Source organism: Fusarium odoratissimum (assembly GCF_000260195.1).
Source record: "Fusarium odoratissimum NRRL 54006 unplaced genomic scaffold supercont1.13, whole genome shotgun sequence".
Lineage (NCBI taxonomy): Eukaryota > Fungi > Ascomycota > Sordariomycetes > Hypocreales > Nectriaceae > Fusarium > Fusarium odoratissimum.
In genome coordinates this window covers 456,299-475,117 of record NW_022158699.1, presented here as the reverse complement: position 1 = coordinate 475,117, position 18,819 = coordinate 456,299, and the positions used below count along the sequence as shown (strand labels likewise).

Here is an 18,819-nt window from a genome sequence, read left to right as displayed (position 1 = left end):
CGGCATATCGCGCTACTCCGGATAATCGGCCTCTGCTGCTCCACCTGTCAACCCAGGGGCAAGGTCCCCACACGCAATTCGTCCCAATTGCAGAGAGAGGAGCCCGCGTACAGACGGTGATGTTTGGTGAATGGAGTTTCAAGTCACCCTTCTCATTTAACTCGTTCCGCGTTGACAGTCTCGGCGCTATTCGTAATTGGAGGATAATTATGTTCCATAGAATACACAGAATAGGGTGGTTTCTGGAAACATAGAAACTCGGATGTAACGGGTAACCGCTTGGCTGGGCATTCAAGATTCGGGGAATATATAAGCATATAGGTAGCACAGAAGACGAAGTGATGTAGCACACAAGATCATCACATTCCTTTTGCCGGTCAAAGGTTACTCTTTCACTAAGCACATTCGTTTATTTTCGTCACTCATTACATACTTCTCTCTTCAACAATTCAAAATGACCAAGCTCGGCTTCGCTCTCCTCGCTGCCCTGGCCGGCAGCGCCATCGCTGTTCCCGCCCCAGCAGTGACCCAAGCCCCCGACGTGCACGCCTACGCCAAGCGCGCCACATCTTGCACCTTCTCCGGCTCCGACGGTGCCTCCAAGGCCAGCAAGTCGCAAGCCGCCTGCGCCACCATCGTCCTCAACAACGTCGCTGTCCCCAGTGGCGAGACTCTGGATCTCAGCAAGCTCAAGGACAACACCAAGGTCATCTTCAAGGGAACTACTACCTGGGGCTACAAGGAGTGGAAGGGACCTCTTATGAAGATCTCTGGAAACAAGATCACCGTTGAGGGCTCTGGTGCTGTGCTTAACGCTGGTGGTGAGCGATGGTGGGATGGAAACGGAGGAAACAGTGGCAAGGATAAGCCCAAGTTCTTTGCGGCTCATAAGCTCACTGACTCCAAGATTAACAATCTTTATGTCAAGAACACCCCCGTTCAGGCTGTCAGCATCAACGGTGTTAACGGTCTTACTATCAACCAGTTCACTCTTGATAACAAGGATGGTGACACCAAAGGTGGTCACAACACTGATGCTTTTGACATCGGTTCTTCCACAGGTGTTACCATCACCGGCGCCAAGGTCTACAACCAGGACGACTGCGTTGCCGTCAACTCCGGAAAGGTCAGTCACTCCTGAACCTCTCTAAGAATATCTCACTGACTTCAACAGAACATCATCTTCCAGAACGGTTACTGCCACGGTGGCCACGGTCTCTCCATCGGCAGTGTCGGCGGCCGCGACGACAACATCGTCGACAATGTGCAGTTCCTTAACTCCGAGGTCACCAACTCCGCCAACGGCATCCGCGTCAAGACCATGAAGAACACCACCGGCAAGGTCAACAAGGTCACCTACTCCGACATCACCCTCTCCAAGATCACCAAGTACGGCATCCTCATTGAGCAGAACTACGACGGCGGTGATCTCCACGGCGAGCCTACCAGCGGTCTCCCCATCACTGGCCTCACCCTTAAGAACATTAAGGGCAAGAACGGTGTTTCTTCTAGCGGCAAGAATGCTGCTATTGTCTGCGGAAGCTCTGGTTGCAAGGACTGGACTTGGCAGAATGTCCAAGTCACTGGTGGTAAGAAGTATGATAGCTGCAAGAACGTTCCCAGCGTTGCCTCTTGCTAAATCATGACTTCTTGACCCATGGTCTCATGGTTGGATTGTGTTTCCTCAGCTCATTCTGTGTGTGAGTCTGGTCTTGGAAGCATCCGGAAACCTCATTAATTCTCAACCGACGTCGGCAAGTTGTAGCCCGATGGCGTTGACACTTGATCTTTGTGTACATATAATAGCATTAAACCTTTAAACAATCTATTCGTCAACTCTGATACGTAGCACTTTTCTCTAAAACGCCTCGTGAAACCGAAAGAAAAGAGAAAGAGTGTAACAGGCGGAAGAAAACTCCAAACCACACAGTTTGACTTCAACCAATGTTCCAGTAGTAGGGGTAAAAGCTAGCCGTTTGTCTGATCTGTCTGAACCGAGTTGATCGCTCCTTCAATCACTGAAATATTTGTCGTGTCGATGGGAATGCTTGAGCCTTCCTGACAATAAGCTTGCCATAACAACTGCGCTCTATAGCACCATTGGAAATGCTCCAAGAACTCCTCATGGCTATAAACTCTCTCAATTCCGTATTCTCTCCTTGGCCGCTTTGGGGGTTTGCAGATGCACCCCTTGCACCCAATTCCAGACTCGGTCTCATCGTTTTCCGGATCCATGTAGGGCACTGCGCTTGTCACTAAGTAATTGAACTGGGCCAAGCTCTTCCATGAGCGTGGCCTTCCTCCATCGAGCTGCTTGACGCTGCCGTATTCCACGACGTCTTGCCTCTAGCCTTTCAAGCCAACGCCAACGCTCTCGCTCCAAACCCAGTGAGGGAGAGCTTCACCTGGACGTAACCACTCTGCGAAAGTGCTCAATCGTACAAACCTGGAGGCTCCGAGTCCGCGGTCTAGGCCATTACCATATCGTACGCCTCTCTCGACGCAATTCTGGCAAAGTCGCAACCATTCAGGGATGCTGATGAGCATAGCGAACTCGCCACAGTAGCCACACCACATTGTGGTGAGTTTTTCCCAAAACTCAATGAGCAGCACACGTTGCGCATATCTTGTGCCGAGTATCGCATGGTACAGAGGAAGGGCACTGATGATGCTCTTGTATATCAGGGATCTACTTATGATTTTTCGTAGCCGAAAGCTCGTCTGTCGAAGATTGAAGAGTGTTTGCACGTCGCACCACGGAAGAATACGCCGAACGGGCAGGGGATGACGACCGAAGACACCGCTGGGGCGGGGACGATTGCTGGAATTGGCGAACGATTCCAGCGAATGGAGCACGACAGTGGGATATTTGATTGGGCGGTGTATCGCGCCAGGAAGATACTTCGCATTGAATCGTGAGTAGCCGATGGCTTGGATGATGCGAGGGGTGTCCTGAGTATTGAATTCGAAGGCATTAATAGATGGCAATGAGGAATCTGTGGCGTAGTTCATCTTGATAGAGGTGAACAGTGAAGATGAGATTGATGATGATGACCAGGAAAAAAAGAATCCAGAGGAAGAAAAACAAGAAAGTTGTGTAATGATGCAGGAAGGAAAAGAGGCACTTACAAAGCAGGAGAGATCGCGGTGACACTGCCCGTTTGTCTATCCAAGATTGAGTCTAGGCAGTGTATGATAAGCATACTAAAGTTTAATAATTTATGGTGTATTTAGGGAAACTCTACCATAAATTAGGGGAAATCACTATAGGTCTCAATAAAGTGAGGAAAATATTCATAAATTCAACTTCTGGGCTAAGAGTACAGTCTAGCCTTAGAGGCTCTTACTGGAGTTGTCCCTTGTCAGCTAGAGGGCACCGCTTCTCTACCTAGTCTGCAGCCTGGCCTCAAGAAAACACAACCTCTATTGATTCAATCCCTTCTATAAAGCACCGGGCAGAATCTCTGTAATATTACTCTTCGCCAACTCCTTCGTCGCATCCAAAACCTCCACCATACGACCCCTCGCCTGCACATTCTTCTCACTCTCCATATCAGCCATCCCCATATGCTCCAACGTCACACAGATCAACGACTCCATAAGCCGCTGCGCAAGTTCGCCCGCATAGCCTTGTTCGTAAAATGCAGGGGTTTCGTTGACTTCCAATAACCACGCCGTTCCTTTGGAATCGATCAAGAAGTCAATAGCGAACAGCTCGAAGCATTTATTCAATGGTGTGAACTTATCAGCCATTGTGTGAGCGGCTGCACGAAGTAACTCCCCTGAGATTTGACAAGCTTGATTGAAGACGTTTTGCTTCCAATCACCGGGAAGTAAATCATCGTCAATCTTCCAAAAGTCCCGCATTGATTCTTTGCTGGTGAACTCCTCTTCATCTTGCAGCGCAGTGTTGGTCAACGATGATTTGAGACTGGGGTTCTTCCACGGAGGTTTATAGTCGTCAAGGGCTAGTAAAGCCAGCATTTCGTTAAAGACGTGGACTTTTAGACGTCCGACGGAGAGGACGTAGGCTCTGACGTGCCATTTTCGACCATCGATGGGTGGAATGTTGACGATGTATTGCTGTGCAACGAATTCTCGCAGAAGTGCTGATGGAATGCGCTCATTTTCGTCGATGACCAAATCTTGTATCTTGTTTGTGCCGCTGGCGGAGAGTTTTCCAGTTGCTGTGATCAGGGCGTCCAGTGAGTCAAGTCCAGGCGCCGACAGACTTGGCTTGAAACCCTCAGCGCTGTCGTCACTCTCGAACTTTGTATCCGGCGTTTCAGCGTCTTCCTCGCTTTCTTCATCCTCGTCGGAGATATCAGCAGCGAGCTCTAGGTTGCCCGCTAGTTCGTCAATGGTGCTGAATATCCGGATACCATGACCGCAGTCAATCATGGCAGGTTTAAGAATCCACCAATCTCGTTCCGACGAGTCCTTTGCTTCGTTATCTTCAAGCGAGTACAGAAGAGTTAAATCATCGGCTGCAGCTAGCGCATCTTCGACATACTCGCTATAGTCGAGTGATAGCTTCACTGTAGCAGGGCTGTGACCTTTGAGGACGCTTTCAGGTCTTTTCGTGATCCAGTAATCCACGACGCTTGCCATGTGATCTTTTCGGGCCAACGCATCGCTGTTGGGATATGCGTTGAGGAGTCCATTTTTAGCTCTGTTTAGCACTGCGAAGTGATGGTTCAGCTCCCATCCATTGAGAAGCTGATACACAGTATCCGCATCCTCTGGTATATCGGTAAAATCCTTATGACAGATAACATCCGGTACATGTCGTTTGATGCATTCTTGTACATGGCCATCCAGCCAAGGATTGGCGCTGTGAACGTAAACGTGCATTTTTAATCTGGGTTTGGGTGATCTCTCAGCGAGTGATGTAGCCTTCTTCTGGAGGGAGAGCAGCTTGACGAGGGATTGGGAGGCGAGTAAGTCTCGATTCCATAAGGTCGATAACACTTATTCTAGAAACAATCATCAAGTACGTACTTGATTGATGAGACGGGAGGGCTCGGTTCCCAAAACAAGACCAGAGCCAAGAGGTGCCTTTTAAGCACCATAGTCAGGGTTCCAACAAAGAAAATATTTTAACAATAATTGCCAAGAACCTGTTGGATGCTATTTACTAAGATGATCCACTCATTCAAACATTTCGTTGATGTTCTATTGGGCATGGCGTTGTTAAACGTAAGCGGGATCATGAAGTTCATGATATTCTTCGAAATGCATGATCGGCGTCACGCTCACCGTTTCTTGTCAGGGGTCATGCCAGGGCCCAAATCGAGATCACTGATCGCTTTGCCATGATTTCTCTGGCTCATTTGAGCTGATAGTTAAATGTAAAACCTTTTTCTTGTGCGCTCATGAGTCGCTTGTCATGTTTTTGGTGACGTGATTTGAAAGGTCGATTCTTGGCACTCAAGTGCAGATGTTTTTATTCTTCAGGTCTCAGCGACTTCATTCCCCTTAGATCTTAGTCTATCGAAAGCTCGATTCGTCAGTTTATGAAGTGGTCTAATTGATTGACAAAATAGTCTAGTGACACCGTAATTCCGTGGGACATCGGACTCTTCATGACAGCTTGCAACTTCTTAACCCAACCCGACCCAGAGAAAAATATTCTATTCCAACCCAGTCGCATGATTTTCGATACTTTTCGGCACTTCATTTTCTCTCATCAAAACATCTTCAAATGGGCTTCTCTTTCCCTGTCGATTGGAAATTGGCGTCGCATCGATGCCCGAAAGGTTGGCTTGGAATCATTTCTTGTGCCCGATAATCTGAACAGAGCCTCGTGGTAGCTATCAAGGTCTCCTGTATCCTCGGAATGGGAGCTTTCAGACTCGTCGTCTTCTTCCGGATCCAGATCCAGAAATTGCTTCTGAACTCCAGTAGACGTCACAGAAGCATCGGCCACAAGGCAGGGCTGTTTAGACTTCAATATTCGGCTCACCTCGTCATCTCTCCTCCTTTCCCCAAAGGGCGAATCTTTTCGACTGGGAAGCTTGGAAAGCCAATTTTGAACTTTTCCTTGCGGCTTCTGTTGGCTGGGATTGAATGCTTGGCGAGTATTGCTGACGTTACTCTCGAAGTAGCTTGCAGAGTTCCCTTGCGGTTTCGTCATGACGTATGAAGTTGAAAACATGCGCAGTGTAAGCGCTACATCACTGTACGGCGAGTCGATGAGGCCAGGAGTTGTAGGCGTCCGCGATGAACCCAGTGAGAAGCTCCGTTTATGGTAAGGCCGAGAAGCATCGTCGGCGCATTCGTGGAGTGTGAACAACTGCCTGTTGTATCCAGGCTCGGTGGTAGTGACTATGTGAGGTAGCGGTCGCTTGTTACGCAAGGACGATGTGCGACGAGGAAACTTTAGAGGAGCTGGCATATCCTCGCTAGAAGGGGAGTAAAAGTTCTGGTTTCTCATTATGATGGTTCAAGAATGACGATGTTTGTCATGGAACATCTATGGATTCTTCCATGACTTTAAGTATCTGGATGATGTTTCGGAATGCCCGTTGTGAATTATATTAAAAAGCTTATTACAGTGTCTTGACCGCAATTACAGTTGGCACATTACCAAGCCGAGCGACTACTGACGGGCTGAGCTAGCCTTAGTGAAACCACTTTTGCTATCAAAGCGCGGATAGCGACATGTTAAGGGCATTTTAGCGCATCCTCATATGTCAATTTACGCTGCATCAACGCCACGCTATCACTAAGCCCAGCGCAAGTGCCCCTTACACGATCTGTGAGCATGTCCCGGAACCGCGGTTTGTTTCATCTCGTGACCTCGATACGCGGGTTGTATTATCAAGGAGAGAAAGGTGCTAGACTAATTTTAGGCTACCTTGGTGATTGGATTGCGACAAATACATGCTTCAGCGAATAGATCTGGATGACTAGGAGTCTGTCATTGTATTAGTCAGCCTGTCATTTCGTACTGGGGAAAGGTCAAATATGAACCTTTCAATGTTCAATGGCCAGATTCATAGACTTAGAACATTCTTCTATTTCAGTTTTCACAGCTGGGCATACTCGAAACCATGAAATAACATGTTGCAATCACCTATTTGACCTCGTTTCTATACAGAAACGAGAGCCTCAGAACGGATATATGAATGAGGGTTATTTTCAGTGAGTGCTGTGTCAGATTCCCGTCACGGTGAGACCTTCAAAGAGTTAATCAGCGATTATCACACCCGGTTCCGGTTACCCCCGTGAAACACGATATAAAGTCTATTGTATGCCTGGCCGCGTCTCCGGGCGATCTCGTCAACCGTAGCAGGGGAATCCTTGCCGGGGAATGGAAGCTTCTCTCCCCCCTGTAGAGACTACGTCAACTCGCCATGACACTCACCAGTCGAGTCAGAATCGGATGACACTTACGTAGTACGAAACAGCTTGACTTCGGAAGGTTTATTTTAGGAGGCATTTATAGAAATACTTACTGGCGATGGTTGAACTTTAGGCTGCGAACACATACGGTAGGGTCGCAATACTCCATTTTCTGCAGAAGACGTATAGCAGAGCGCCCAAAGGGTTGAAATAAAACTTACACAGACAAAAATACTCATCATGTTCATCCGAGTGATTCCTACATCACTACCTATCTATTTGTGTCACCTTGTTTGGGTTTGCGTTTTATTGTAGCCCACATCCCTCTCCGCCACTCACTATATTCACGCTTGACCCAACGAGTACTAGCTACCGAGCTATCATAAATCCCCCTGATCTACCTGCCGATAGATCTGCATGCCGCGGCATACTCTTAATGATTGCCAAGGCTTATTGTTGTGCCGATTGGGGAGGCTACGAGATGACAACCCCGGGTGCACGGGGACCCGAGATTCACCGTTTGTCATTTAGCACGGACAACAAAACTTCAGTCACGAACAACGTATGATTGGCTAGACTTTCCTTGCTAAAGAAGTTCTGGATGGTGGCTTGGTTCTAGACTGTTCGTGTATTATTCTCTTATCATTTTAAAGAATGGTGTACAGCGCAAGAACGGAGCAAGCTCGAACTCAAGGCCTAAAAGGCTCAGTCATGAGTACTCAATCTTCCAATTCGGTAACATGGCCATGACAGTTTTTATCATGTTCCAAGCAAGTTTTGTCTATTATGAAGGTTCTTCTAAGTAATACAAAGATAATGTCTTCACTCAAATAAAAGTACAGTAGTCGCTCCTTTTAAATGCACATGACCTCACTCGTGAGATCTCGAAGATGCTACCAGGCTAATACTTCTACGGGCTTCCTTTTCCAAGCCCCGAGGGTACTGTCGTCGCATAGACGGTCGAAACTTCCGGCCAATTGTTGTGGTGAAAGCGGAAGATGAGTCGATTTGCAGCAAGGTCAGGTGGTATGCATCGAGGGTTGTTGTCGGATCCGTCGCGGCATGAAATTCAAGCTTTCCATAGTCTACATATTCGCCTGTTGGACTTGTAGGTTGGATGCTATCATAGCATGTGTTTAAGAAGTCCAGGTAATTTAAAAGACCCTCGGTTCCAGGCCGAGGCTCTCTTGATTGTTCAATATCTATCGCCCATGAGGGTTCGTCCTCGGTGCTTTCCTGAAGGGCCTACAGTGCGCATTAGGATCATCCTCCGTGATTCTTGACAAGGTTGATGGGCTTACATCAACATAACTCATGTCCAGCCATGGAATATCAGGGAGCTCTGAGAGCCACCTATGTACCTGTTGATTGTTGCTCTCGCAGCTGTTTACAAAGGTTCCAGTGATGTCATCTGGTAAAATGGAACGAAGCTGCTCATGGGCCGTCGAAACGACAGAGGATGGAGAACAAATATAGAGCGGTGGCTTTTCATCGCTGGCGAATGTATCCTCGGAAATAGCATGATATGAAGATGTTGAAGGAGTTTCCCAAGAGAATTTCCGTCGTTCGAGGGTCGCCGAATCCTCCCGGAGAGTTTCTTGTACAGTGAATGGTTGAAGGTCGAAATGGATGCCGTCCAAAGCGTCAAAGGCGTCGTTGATGGCTGCATCCATGGCCAAGGGGGTTGGTTGGTAAGACGTCTGGTCAAATTTCCGAGGAATTGAGTCTAGAAAGGTCTGGTCTGACATTGTTGAAAGCATTGGGGCGCTTGACTGATTGATGACGGACTGAATGCGTTGCATTCTAGAGCTCTTCTGTTGGTTTATTATGAATTATAAATAAGAACTTCTGGCCTTTTCGTGGTATAATGATGCCCAACTACATGGCCTCTGCGATGGTCATAGCATCAATACTACCTACAGTATTTCGTTCCAGGCTAGCAAATCTGAAACATGTCGGAGATTGTTGACATTAAACTCATAGTTTGCTGGTAGCTTCCTCATGTGTCATCCTGCAGCTCAAACTGGTCTGTTCTTGGAAATCGTCGCGAGATGGTCTCCCCAACGGTCCACCTGCTACCAGATAAGCGATAGAAAATCAGCCGATTATTTCATACTAACTAGCCCGCGAAGAACACGAGAGATTCTAGACGACATAAAGCCACAAAGTTTATTACTTTCTTATTACCTGAAATATCACTACCTCACCGGATTTGAGACGTGTTTGCGTCATTAAATGGCGGGTCTAATTGGATGCCAAAGTTGACGTGGTATTCCGCTATGCCGCGATGAGAAGGTCGCATGCTAGTATAAATGTGCCGTGGTGCAAACTCTATTTAGCCCAGCGTATTATAAGAGACCAAGCGTCCTAGGATCTACCCAGTTACTTTAGCCTTTGAAGCTCGTGCCATCGTTCTAGCAACTTCTTGACACAGTGAAGGAATTCCTTGGCGTATGATGGTTTTGCCCGCACGATGAGCAAGTTGTTGACGCAAAGACAGGAATGGAAAGTCATTTCATAACCGACCACCAGGGCTACCTAGCACAACTACACCATTGACTGTTAATCACATGTTGTGGCTACTGCCTGATTTTAGGCCACTTCAGAAGAAATGAGCCTAAACGATACGAGCTGTTCGTCTCCTTGTTAAGTGAAGATGGAGTTAGTACAACAATAATGAAACAGTTGCAGCTTGGCTTTCTGGGGAAACTTTGCGTCGACTCACCGGAACTTCCGGCCCGTTCCGTAGATCACGACACTTCGAGGTTGTTGTAGGAATAGACGTTGAATTACCCCGTACTAATCGGCTCATCCCGGATGATCAGTCGCTGGCACGTTTCCTTTTAATTACAATGAGCAAGTAAAACGCACGCACACGTTACCAACTTAACGTCTCACCGAGGCAAGTTGTCGTTCCGACAAGAAATCACCACGGTCTGACTGGTCAGGATATCATGATCGATGCCGTAGAACTCAGGCCAGCGCTTCGAGCGGACCGTGCCTGTCGCTGCGGGAATTTACTATCCTGATCATCCCCGGTTAGCGGGAATTATGAGCCAAAGTCATCAACAGGGAAGCTTTGTTATATGTAGCCTTGGTTGATAAACGAGAGGTGCATGTGGTGGAACCAGATTGCAAGTGATCGGCAGCGTGGACCGAAGATGAGATCTAGAATACCCACTGCGGCAAGGTCGCCCAGGGGAGGCGATCAGAGCGCTAATCAAGTGGAGGAAGTGACAATGACTCAGGTCACGGAGTAGATGATATACAACCTCCAATATGATATGCACGTAATTTCCTTCTGGAAAGACAGCTGAACCCCGACGCTTGAAACCTTCCGATGTCTTTCACATCTTTTGATCCACGATCTCCGTTCTGTTCCTGACATCGGACATCATTACAGGCACGACCTTCTGGAAACACCGACGACCTAGCCCAAGCCTCAACCTCTTTATCCCTCACCGCACTCGCCTCCTCCACGACCGCACGCGTTTCAGTCGACACAACTTGGGCGGTGGCTTGCCAAGCGTTGCCCAGACTAGAAGCCCTCGTCTTGAATTGAAACAGCACCATCGTGCTGCATAGTAGCAGTAAGTGAACCAAGGCCAGGCCCAGAACTACGTCTAGCCCCGTCCACCGCACTGGGAGGAGCATCTCGGCTGAGTTTATGGTGGTGACTGGCTTCTGCAGGTCGAAGCCTGCCATGCTGTCGTAGAAGATCATGGAGTGAAACCTAAAGGCAAGGGCCTGTTTGGCTAATGCAGGATCGCCCGTCGCTCACAGGATGTCTTGGATGAGAGAAACATGCACAGCATGTGCGGTCCACTAATCGATCCAATCTTCCTCATAGAGATCCTTGTAGTTTGTCATTGCCCAGCATCCTTGGGGTGGGTACCCCAACAGCGCTTGTTCAAGAGCAAAGTTCTTGTGCTCCGTCATTGATTTTGAGTATTTCGAGTCATGCACTCCGATCTCAAGCTGCATAATATGTCGTCTCCTGTAGCCTTTGTTGAGAACTCCAACGCCAAGCTGTTTCCGCAGTTGCTGACTACTCTTCCAAGGGCCGTTCCTCTGCCACTCGACTGTGGGCTCAGATGGGATAGCCATCCCAGTCATAGTAATTTCGTGAAGCTCCGGTGCATTATCCGCGACAAAACATAATGTCACACTGAACACTTCGGTACCATTCTTTAACGAAGCTGTTGTCCAATGACCGTCCATATTTGTCCTTAATCCTTTCAGCTGATCAATCTTGTCCATAGCTTTGCTCTCATCAGTCTCGCCACCTAAATCTAGGTGCCCAAATCCATGCAGCAGAATAGGACTGGACTTGAGAAGCAGCAGGGGGATGAACCTGAAGTTACGGCCTGAGAGGGGATCTGTAAGACCTAGATCCCCGGGGGGACCAGCGTGGTAACTATTAGCGAGCGAGAGTGGAAGGGTAGCTGCGTGGCTTTCATTCCATTTGGTTGGTAGCAGGGCTTGAAAGCGGAATTCATTCTTTGACTACTTTTTAAGAAAGCTTGGGCCGTTTTCCGTTGATCTGATATTGAGCTCTGCCTGAAGGCCCCATCTGCTTGCAGTAAGATCGAAGTGAATCCTTTCGAGGCTAGGACTGAAACAGACTGTTCTGAAGTTACCCACCAGCCCTGGCCCAGTGTAGTGCTCCAACAATGTTCTAGACTCCTCCTTCATGTAGGGTAGAAGAGCACGGTATGTACTTCCGGTGTCGGCAATCTCGGCAGTCGAGGTAACGTCGCCAGACTTCATTTCGCCAAATCGCCAGTTCGCAAAAGGACTGGACCTGTAGTGAAGAACACCATTCGCAGATAAGGTAGTAATCGGTCCGAGTCCAATTGGAAGAAGCTTTGTCTGCATAGGTCCAGCGATATTGACGTTCTCCAGGTCCGTTAGCAGTATCGTGGACGTAAAGGTCGAAGCGACTAGAATAATTGTCCCTAGAATAATGATCGAAGCGTGCAGCACACCAAATACGCTGACTCTAGCAACTCGCAATGAAGCAGGAAGGATTGTGTAAGGACTTGAACCTGAGGCTCGTTGAATTGAAACTGCCGCGATGTCGCGAAACCTGGTACCAGTAGCCTCGAGCATAAGAGCAGCGACAGCCGTAGCTACAAGACTGATGTGAAGGCCTGTCGATACACGCATGGCGGTGAAGCAGATGGTAATGACCTTCGTAGCCATGTTACGAAACACGATAGTTTTCCAAAACTTGGCTGGCTCGCCGCGATCTCGGGCTATTTGCGCATCTTTCCAAAGAAACACCAGTATGGCGCATGAGGCTAAGATGACCATAGTACCAGTGATCAGTGTAAAGAGGCCCAATAGTCCTACTTTGTGCCACCAGCGATGTTTTGGGTATTTCTTCCATGGTTTTGGACATGGTGGTTGCGACATTCTGCTCATGGGCGGCTTTCAATACAGCCGGTTCGGACTCTGTATCGGCGTGAGGCAGTGATACAGAATCAGCCTCCCGAAATGATTCATAGCGATTAGGGAGCCGGGGGGTTGTTTCTTCTAGGAGTATATGTTGCTTTGGGCTTCCTGGGGGAAGATTTGTCGTATCAGCAGAAAGAATAGCTTTGTACTGCCATGATGACTCTTAGTTAAGAGCAGCATGGAACAACACCAGAGTTCAAATAATATGAGAATTTGGCGTGTTTTATCCCTCATTCCCGATGCATCTTCATAACACCACACCAGGCGCGATGGTGGCTATATGTCGTTATCTAACACTTCTGATTAGACTGTCACTTTTGATAGGCAAACGGCCGCTACTCGCAGATTCCTGCAGTCATTGATTACTTGTTCTTGGCAATCAGGTCAGGCTGTGGAGGATTCTGCAAAGCTGCGCGAATGGGCCAATACGAGGCTGTTCTCTACGCCTGGTGATTTATCATCCCACCAATTTCCTTTCAGCTCATGAAAGAGTATGTCGCTTGGAGCTTTCATTAGTTGTCAATCGCTGTCATGGTTGATGCGACACTCGTGCAGCGGGCTTCTACTCATGGCTTGCCCCAGTCGCCAATTTCGTTGTGTTGGCGACCAACCTCCATAGAACGCAATGAGGATAGAATGAGAGGCAGTGCCCCAAGAATACAGCGGAACTTCTTATCCTATCTATTTATAGATAATATGTTGGCGTGTCTTACTGGCCTGATAGAATCTCCTTCTCAATAGCCTCTCCCAATGTCTGCGTATTTCCGTTACCACCAATATCCGCAGTCTTGACTTCCGCTCCCGAACTCGCCAGCACAGTTTCAATAGCCGTCATCATTTCCGCAGCGGCATCTGCATACCCAAAATGCGATAGCATCATCTGACCCGCCCAAATCATTCCGATGGGATTCGCAATCCCCTTGCCGTAGATATCCGGTGCACTTCCATGAACAGGCTCGAATAAGCTGGGGAAATCGCCCGTTGGGTTGATGTTTGCTGATGGTGCAATGCCAATCGTTCCCGTGCACGCAGGGCCCAGATCAGACAGGATATCGCCAAAGAGGTTTGATCCAACAACAACGTCAAAGATCTGAGGCCGTTGGACAAAGTGTGCTGTCAAGATATCGATGTGATACTTCTCAACCGCAACATCAGAGTAGTTCTTACTCATCTCAGCTACGCGACTATCCCACCAAGGCATAGTGATGCTGATACCATTGCTCTTCGTCGCACTCGTCAACTTCTTCCTAGGTCGACTCTGCGCAAGATCAAAAGCATAGCGAAGAACGCGATCGACTCCAACACGCGTCATGACCGTATCTTGGATCACAGTCTCTCGCTCTGTTCCTTCAAACATAATTCCTCCGACGCTGGAGTACTCTCCCTCCGTGTTCTCCCTCACGATCCAAAAGTCGATGTCGCCGGGTTTGCGACCTGCGAGGGGAGATGGAATACCAGGCATGAGCCGGCAAGGTCGTAGATTGATGTACTGGTCGAATTCGCGGCGGAATTTGAGAAGACTGCCCCAGAGACTGACGTTATCGGGAACTTGGTCGGGCATGCCAACTGCGCCAAAGTAGATGGCGTCAAAGTTTTGGAGAGTATCCTTCCAGTCATCAGGCATCATCTTGCCGTGCTTTTCATAGTAATCGCAGCTTGCAAAGTCGAACTCTTGGAATTCGAGTGAGATGTTGAACTTCTTGGCTGCGGCTTTGAGGCAACGGACGCCATACGGCATGACTTCTTTGCCGATGCCATCGCCGGGGATAACAGCGATCTTGAGTGTTTTAGACATTGTAAGAGGCTTATGAAGTCGGATGCTGGATATTAGCTCTGGGAGACTGATTGTCTTTGAGAAAGGATTTTATCTTACGTATTTCTGTGGACTTGCAGTTCATAAGTGTTCAACGGTTATACCGAAGGCCGATGATATCGGGATTCAGAAAAGCCGATGATGAATCTCCACTTCCCTGCTGGCGGTTATTTCTTTGCCCGCCGGTTCTTATCGGGGTCCCTACGCCGATAAGGTCGGACTGAGTGCTATTTGGCCGATTGTCTGTGCGACTGAATCTCGAAAAACAGCAGAGAAAACACCTCTAAGAAATGAATTACTATACCATCGCCTCGTCAATCACTATTCTGGCCTCTTGTTCGGCGTGTTTGACCGTTGTTATACGGCAGAAGGTAAGCCCGCTAGTGGTAAGCGGCCGAGGTTTGGCAGCGAGCCCGTGAAATTATGACGGCATAGTCACTCTCCGCAATTAATCATCACCAAAATATATTATTTAAGCAACTTGTCTACCAAAGGGCGTTCATGCGATATAAACAGCCGAAAAGCCCCTTCGTGTTACATTTACCGATCTTGTTTATTACAATACTATTCTCGTTAGCCTCTCAAAATGTTTGACAACTTTGAACCTTTCGCAATCAAGATAAAGTCCAACCCGGACATCACCATCAACGGCTTGAAAAGCGGCGAGCCCTCCTCCAAGCCCGCTCTTCTTCTCATCCACGGCTTTCCTCAAACACTACACATCTGGCATCGTGTCGCGCCTCGGGTTCTCGACAAGTACAACGTTGTGCTGATTGACATCCGAGGTTATGGAAAGTCCTCCAAACCTGGCGATGTAGCTTCGTATGCAAAGAGCGCCATGGCTAGAGATTGCATCGATGTTATGGACGCTCTAGGCCATACTGGGTCTTTCTTTGTCTGCGCTCATGATCGCGGCGCCAGAGTCGCGCATAAACTGGCTGTCGATTATCCTGATCGCATTCGCAAGTTCATACTGCTTGACATCTGTCCTACACTGGCGATGTATACCAAGACGGATTTCGACTTTGCCAAGGCGTACTTCCATTGGTTCTTTCTCATTCAGAAAGAACCTCTTCCTGAGACACTTATCACCGCGAAGCCTAGAGAGTTAGCAGAGATGTTCATGGGAGGTCGTCAAGGCGATGGGTTATCCATCTTTGAGCCGGAATGTTTTGAGATTTATGCCAAGAACTTGGAAGATCCCGCAACGGTTCATGCCATGTGTAATGATTATCGCGCGAGCGCGACGGTCGATCTGGAGGAGGCGCGAGAGGATCTGAAGCATGGTCGAAGGATTAAGAGCCCTTTGCTTGTTCTATGGGGAAAGCATGGGGTTATTGAGAAGTGCTTTGATGCTGTGAAGGAGTGGAAGGATGTTACTGATCCGGGTGTACTGGTCGAAGGTCGAAGTGTTGAGTCGGGACACTATGTTCCTGAGCAGGCACCTGATGTTGTTGTCTCCGCGATTCTAGAGTTCCTTAATTGAGCGGTGGAGAGGGTAATATCAATAGATTTGACGATAAGATATTTTCAGGAAGTTGAATACCCATATCCATTCGCGACGCGTATCGCGATCGAATTCGTAAAGGTAGGATCTTCTGACAAAAAAAGGCTTTCCGAGACGCGCTCTTTTTCATTCACGTGAACCAGACGAAAATATTATTTCTGACACCTAATAAAATGAGGAAAAATCCAGACGCCAAAGAAGCATAAATCAAACGAGTTCAGCTAGAGGTGACACGAGACTAGCGTTGATGATCCGGCGGAGGAGCAACGCGAAATTAAGCAGCCAATATCTGAAGCCGTAGAGCCCCCGTGTTTCGGCAACCCATCTTTTGGGGAAACGATGGTCGGGTTGGCCGATCAGCCAAATTTGTCGTTACCAACAACGCTCAGAAACGGTGTCACCTTTTCAAAGGAGGGAGAGAATTGTGAGGGGGCAACGGTTATTAACGCAATTTTTTACATTCCAATGATTTTGCAGTGAATCAGAGGGTCAAAATTCCTAGCATCCCTGAGAGAGCGGATATCAGGGAATAGAGTGGAAATAGAAAACGTGCGTCACTTCCGTGTTCGGGAAGGCTTCAAGTTCAATGCATAAACTCAAGGTTTGGGTTGGGTTTGTCCGTTGCTGCCGAGTCACCGGCTAGATATCGATGAAGAGAAAAGACAAGCCAATTAGAGCCCCTGGCTAGGTTCTGACATCAAAGAGGCGTTACCGATTCTGGAAGTGGCCTCGTTGCTGTGATGAGCAGTTTCTCTATAGGGTAGTTTTGCCTCCAGGTCCGATATCAATGATATGCGCGTAGTGATCGGGGGAGAGAAGGATAATCGTTCATTTTTCTTACATCGTGATCGGCTTCCACAGTCATCGAAAACATCTTTCTTCTTTTGACATCATTCACGTCACTTCACCTCGAAGAAGAATGTTGATCGCTGAAAGTAAACCGCGGGTTGACGACCTCATCCTCAGCTTTGACGTCAAAACACACATCTCAATACGAGCTATCGATAAATTCACGATGATCCGAGATGCTTTCCCATCTTGAAGTGGCGTTTCCAGACATCCAAATGGAGAATCGAAAAACAAGTACAGCTATCATATTAACAGGCATCTTTCTGGTATCGCATCCCCGACGATCCTACGGCGATGGCGATATCCGCTAAACCTTCGAGAACAAGAATGGTCACTGATCCTGCAGCTCACCTATGCAGACAAGGGTTAGACATATGCCAATCTCCTGCTAGAACGTCTTGTAATCGCCAACGGGGTGGATACGGTTGGCTGAGGATCCTCGCGAAGCCTACACACGGGTATGCCGCTAAGCAGGACACATGCACCGGGGACGTCACGATTAGCGGACCGTTGGTGTGGTTTTTTTCTGTACGGATGCTTGCTGCACCCAATCTAGGGCCCGCGTCGTGTCCCCGTGGTGCAAGGAACGGCCAAGACATGCGCGGGCAGGGCAGACAGCTGAGGGATGGATCGCCGAGACGGAAGGCGTTTTCTGGGCGTCCAGGTAAGCAGCAGCAGCCGTCTGGGCGTCCAGGGCAGAACGGCCGAGATGACGGGTATTCCGGAAGATGCCTTCTTGGTACTCGGTATATAACAGCTTGGCGCAGACTTGGCAAACGGTAAAAGCTGCCGTGGTGGTGTCTAGAGCTGGACATGAGATGGTGGCGATGGACATCTCTCGCGATGAGGTTCGGATCAACTGGGGGAATTGATATGCAAGAATCTAACGTAAGGTTTAAGCTTAGAGATAAGTCTAGAGCTGAACGATGGAAGCGCCAAAAAGGAATTGTTCATGAAACTAGTGATCTACAATTCTCTATACAGACACCGAATTCAAGACTCGGTTTACCAAAACGACATGGTCAGACACTCGTGAAGGTCTCATCCGTTCGCCGAGGGAGCGGGTATCATGCGTACGACAATCAGGGATGTCGCAACAACGAACAACTTCACGTGCATTAGACAAAGCGGGAATCGGAAATGTCAGGCCAAAAGAAACTCAACGACACCCAAAAATGATAATAACCCCTGTCGTTAAGAAAAAGTGGCCAGCAAAAGGACCCAATAAACAGAGGTAGTGCGTACTAGTGTCTGGGGTGCAATCTATCCAGTGAGATCTCTCCATTTCCCCATGTGGCCGTTTCAAATGGCTCTGCACGTTTCGCGCGGGGAGATGGGACTTAACGGGGAGAAGGTCTAGATTTGGTAAGAGAACAGGGCCTGCGATAAAAACTGCGATCTAACCAAGAAGAGAGACCGAACAGTGGAGTATCTCGGGCGAGAGCTAGCTTTTACACTTCAAAGTTCAAACGCTGCGAGGAACTGGTGAATCGACTTGCTAAGGGCACGGTTTGCCAAGACTCCTAAGCCGAGACGATGGATTCGAGCACTGTAAAATCGGAGGATGTCCGTGTTACAGAGCAGCAATGGTGATACAGATTACAGCGGGTAAAAGGTTGTATTTTTAATATTGTTATTGCTTGGATTGGGGGAGATTTGTTATGTCTGAGAACCCAAGTACGCATATGCACGTGCACATCCTCATCTTCAATGCAACAGCAAGCCTAGCAATAATAAGCATACTTTTGTGCTTGTGAATAAACTTACTTTCAAGCATTTTTCCAACTCTAAAAAATCTCTGCAGGGTTTTTTTACCCACGATTTGAAAAGAGAGCACGCGACT

At 48.2% G+C, this 18,819-nt stretch overlaps 9 protein-coding genes across 9 annotated transcripts; 2 read left to right on the top strand and 7 right to left on the bottom strand.

The window, feature by feature from the left end:
- Positions 1–224: 224 nt before the first annotated feature.
- FOIG_08565 (polygalacturonase) lies at positions 225–1,923 on the top strand. Its single transcript, XM_031208609.1, has 2 exons — positions 225–1,126; positions 1,175–1,923. Exons 1-2 carry the CDS (start codon positions 455–457, stop codon positions 1,637–1,639), a joined length of 1,137 nt encoding a protein of 378 aa, XP_031061615.1. The 5' UTR covers positions 225–454; the 3' UTR covers positions 1,640–1,923.
- Positions 1,924–2,346: 423 nt separating this feature from the next.
- FOIG_08564 (uncharacterized protein) lies at positions 2,347–3,012 on the bottom strand (the record flags this gene model as incomplete). Its single annotated transcript, XM_031208608.1, has 1 exon — positions 2,347–3,012. One exon carries the CDS (start codon positions 3,010–3,012, stop codon positions 2,347–2,349), a length of 666 nt encoding a protein of 221 aa, XP_031061614.1.
- A 342-nt stretch (positions 3,013–3,354) lies between these two features.
- FOIG_08563 (uncharacterized protein) lies at positions 3,355–5,052 on the bottom strand. Its single transcript, XM_031208607.1, has one exon. The coding sequence runs from the start codon at positions 4,852–4,854 to the stop codon at positions 3,442–3,444; it is 1,413 nt and encodes a 470-aa protein (XP_031061613.1). The 5' UTR covers positions 4,855–5,052; the 3' UTR covers positions 3,355–3,441.
- A 637-nt stretch (positions 5,053–5,689) lies between these two features.
- FOIG_08562 (uncharacterized protein) lies at positions 5,690–6,519 on the bottom strand (the record flags this gene model as incomplete). Its single annotated transcript, XM_031208606.1, has 1 exon — positions 5,690–6,519. Exon 1 carries the CDS (start codon positions 6,434–6,436, stop codon positions 5,690–5,692), a length of 747 nt encoding a protein of 248 aa, XP_031061612.1. The 5' UTR covers positions 6,437–6,519.
- A 1,698-nt stretch (positions 6,520–8,217) lies between these two features.
- On the bottom strand, positions 8,218–9,299 carry FOIG_08561 (uncharacterized protein; the record flags this gene model as incomplete). Its single annotated transcript, XM_031208605.1, has 2 exons — positions 8,649–9,299; positions 8,218–8,592 (listed from the first exon to the last, which is right to left on the bottom strand). Exons 1-2 carry the CDS (start codon positions 9,147–9,149, stop codon positions 8,218–8,220), a joined length of 876 nt encoding a protein of 291 aa, XP_031061611.1. The 5' UTR covers positions 9,150–9,299.
- Positions 9,300–10,596: 1,297 nt separating this feature from the next.
- Positions 10,597–10,920, bottom strand: FOIG_08560 (uncharacterized protein; the record flags this gene model as incomplete). The annotated part of the gene is made up of 1 exon (XM_031208604.1): positions 10,597–10,920. The coding sequence occupies one exon, from the start codon at positions 10,918–10,920 to the stop codon at positions 10,597–10,599; it is 324 nt and encodes a 107-aa protein (XP_031061610.1).
- A 252-nt stretch (positions 10,921–11,172) lies between these two features.
- On the bottom strand, positions 11,173–12,552 carry FOIG_08559 (uncharacterized protein; the record flags this gene model as incomplete). The annotated part of the gene is made up of 2 exons (XM_031208603.1): positions 11,173–11,847; positions 11,974–12,552. 2 exons carry the CDS (start codon positions 12,550–12,552, stop codon positions 11,173–11,175), a joined length of 1,254 nt encoding a protein of 417 aa, XP_031061609.1.
- A 919-nt stretch (positions 12,553–13,471) lies between these two features.
- On the bottom strand, positions 13,472–14,699 carry FOIG_08558 (D-malate dehydrogenase). Its single transcript, XM_031208602.1, has one exon. The coding sequence runs from the start codon at positions 14,600–14,602 to the stop codon at positions 13,517–13,519; it is 1,086 nt and encodes a 361-aa protein (XP_031061608.1). The 5' UTR covers positions 14,603–14,699; the 3' UTR covers positions 13,472–13,516.
- A 182-nt stretch (positions 14,700–14,881) lies between these two features.
- Positions 14,882–16,244, top strand: FOIG_08557 (uncharacterized protein). The gene has a single exon (XM_031208601.1). The coding sequence runs from the start codon at positions 15,207–15,209 to the stop codon at positions 16,104–16,106; it is 900 nt and encodes a 299-aa protein (XP_031061607.1). The 5' UTR covers positions 14,882–15,206; the 3' UTR covers positions 16,107–16,244.
- The last annotated feature ends 2,575 nt before the right edge of the window (positions 16,245–18,819 follow it).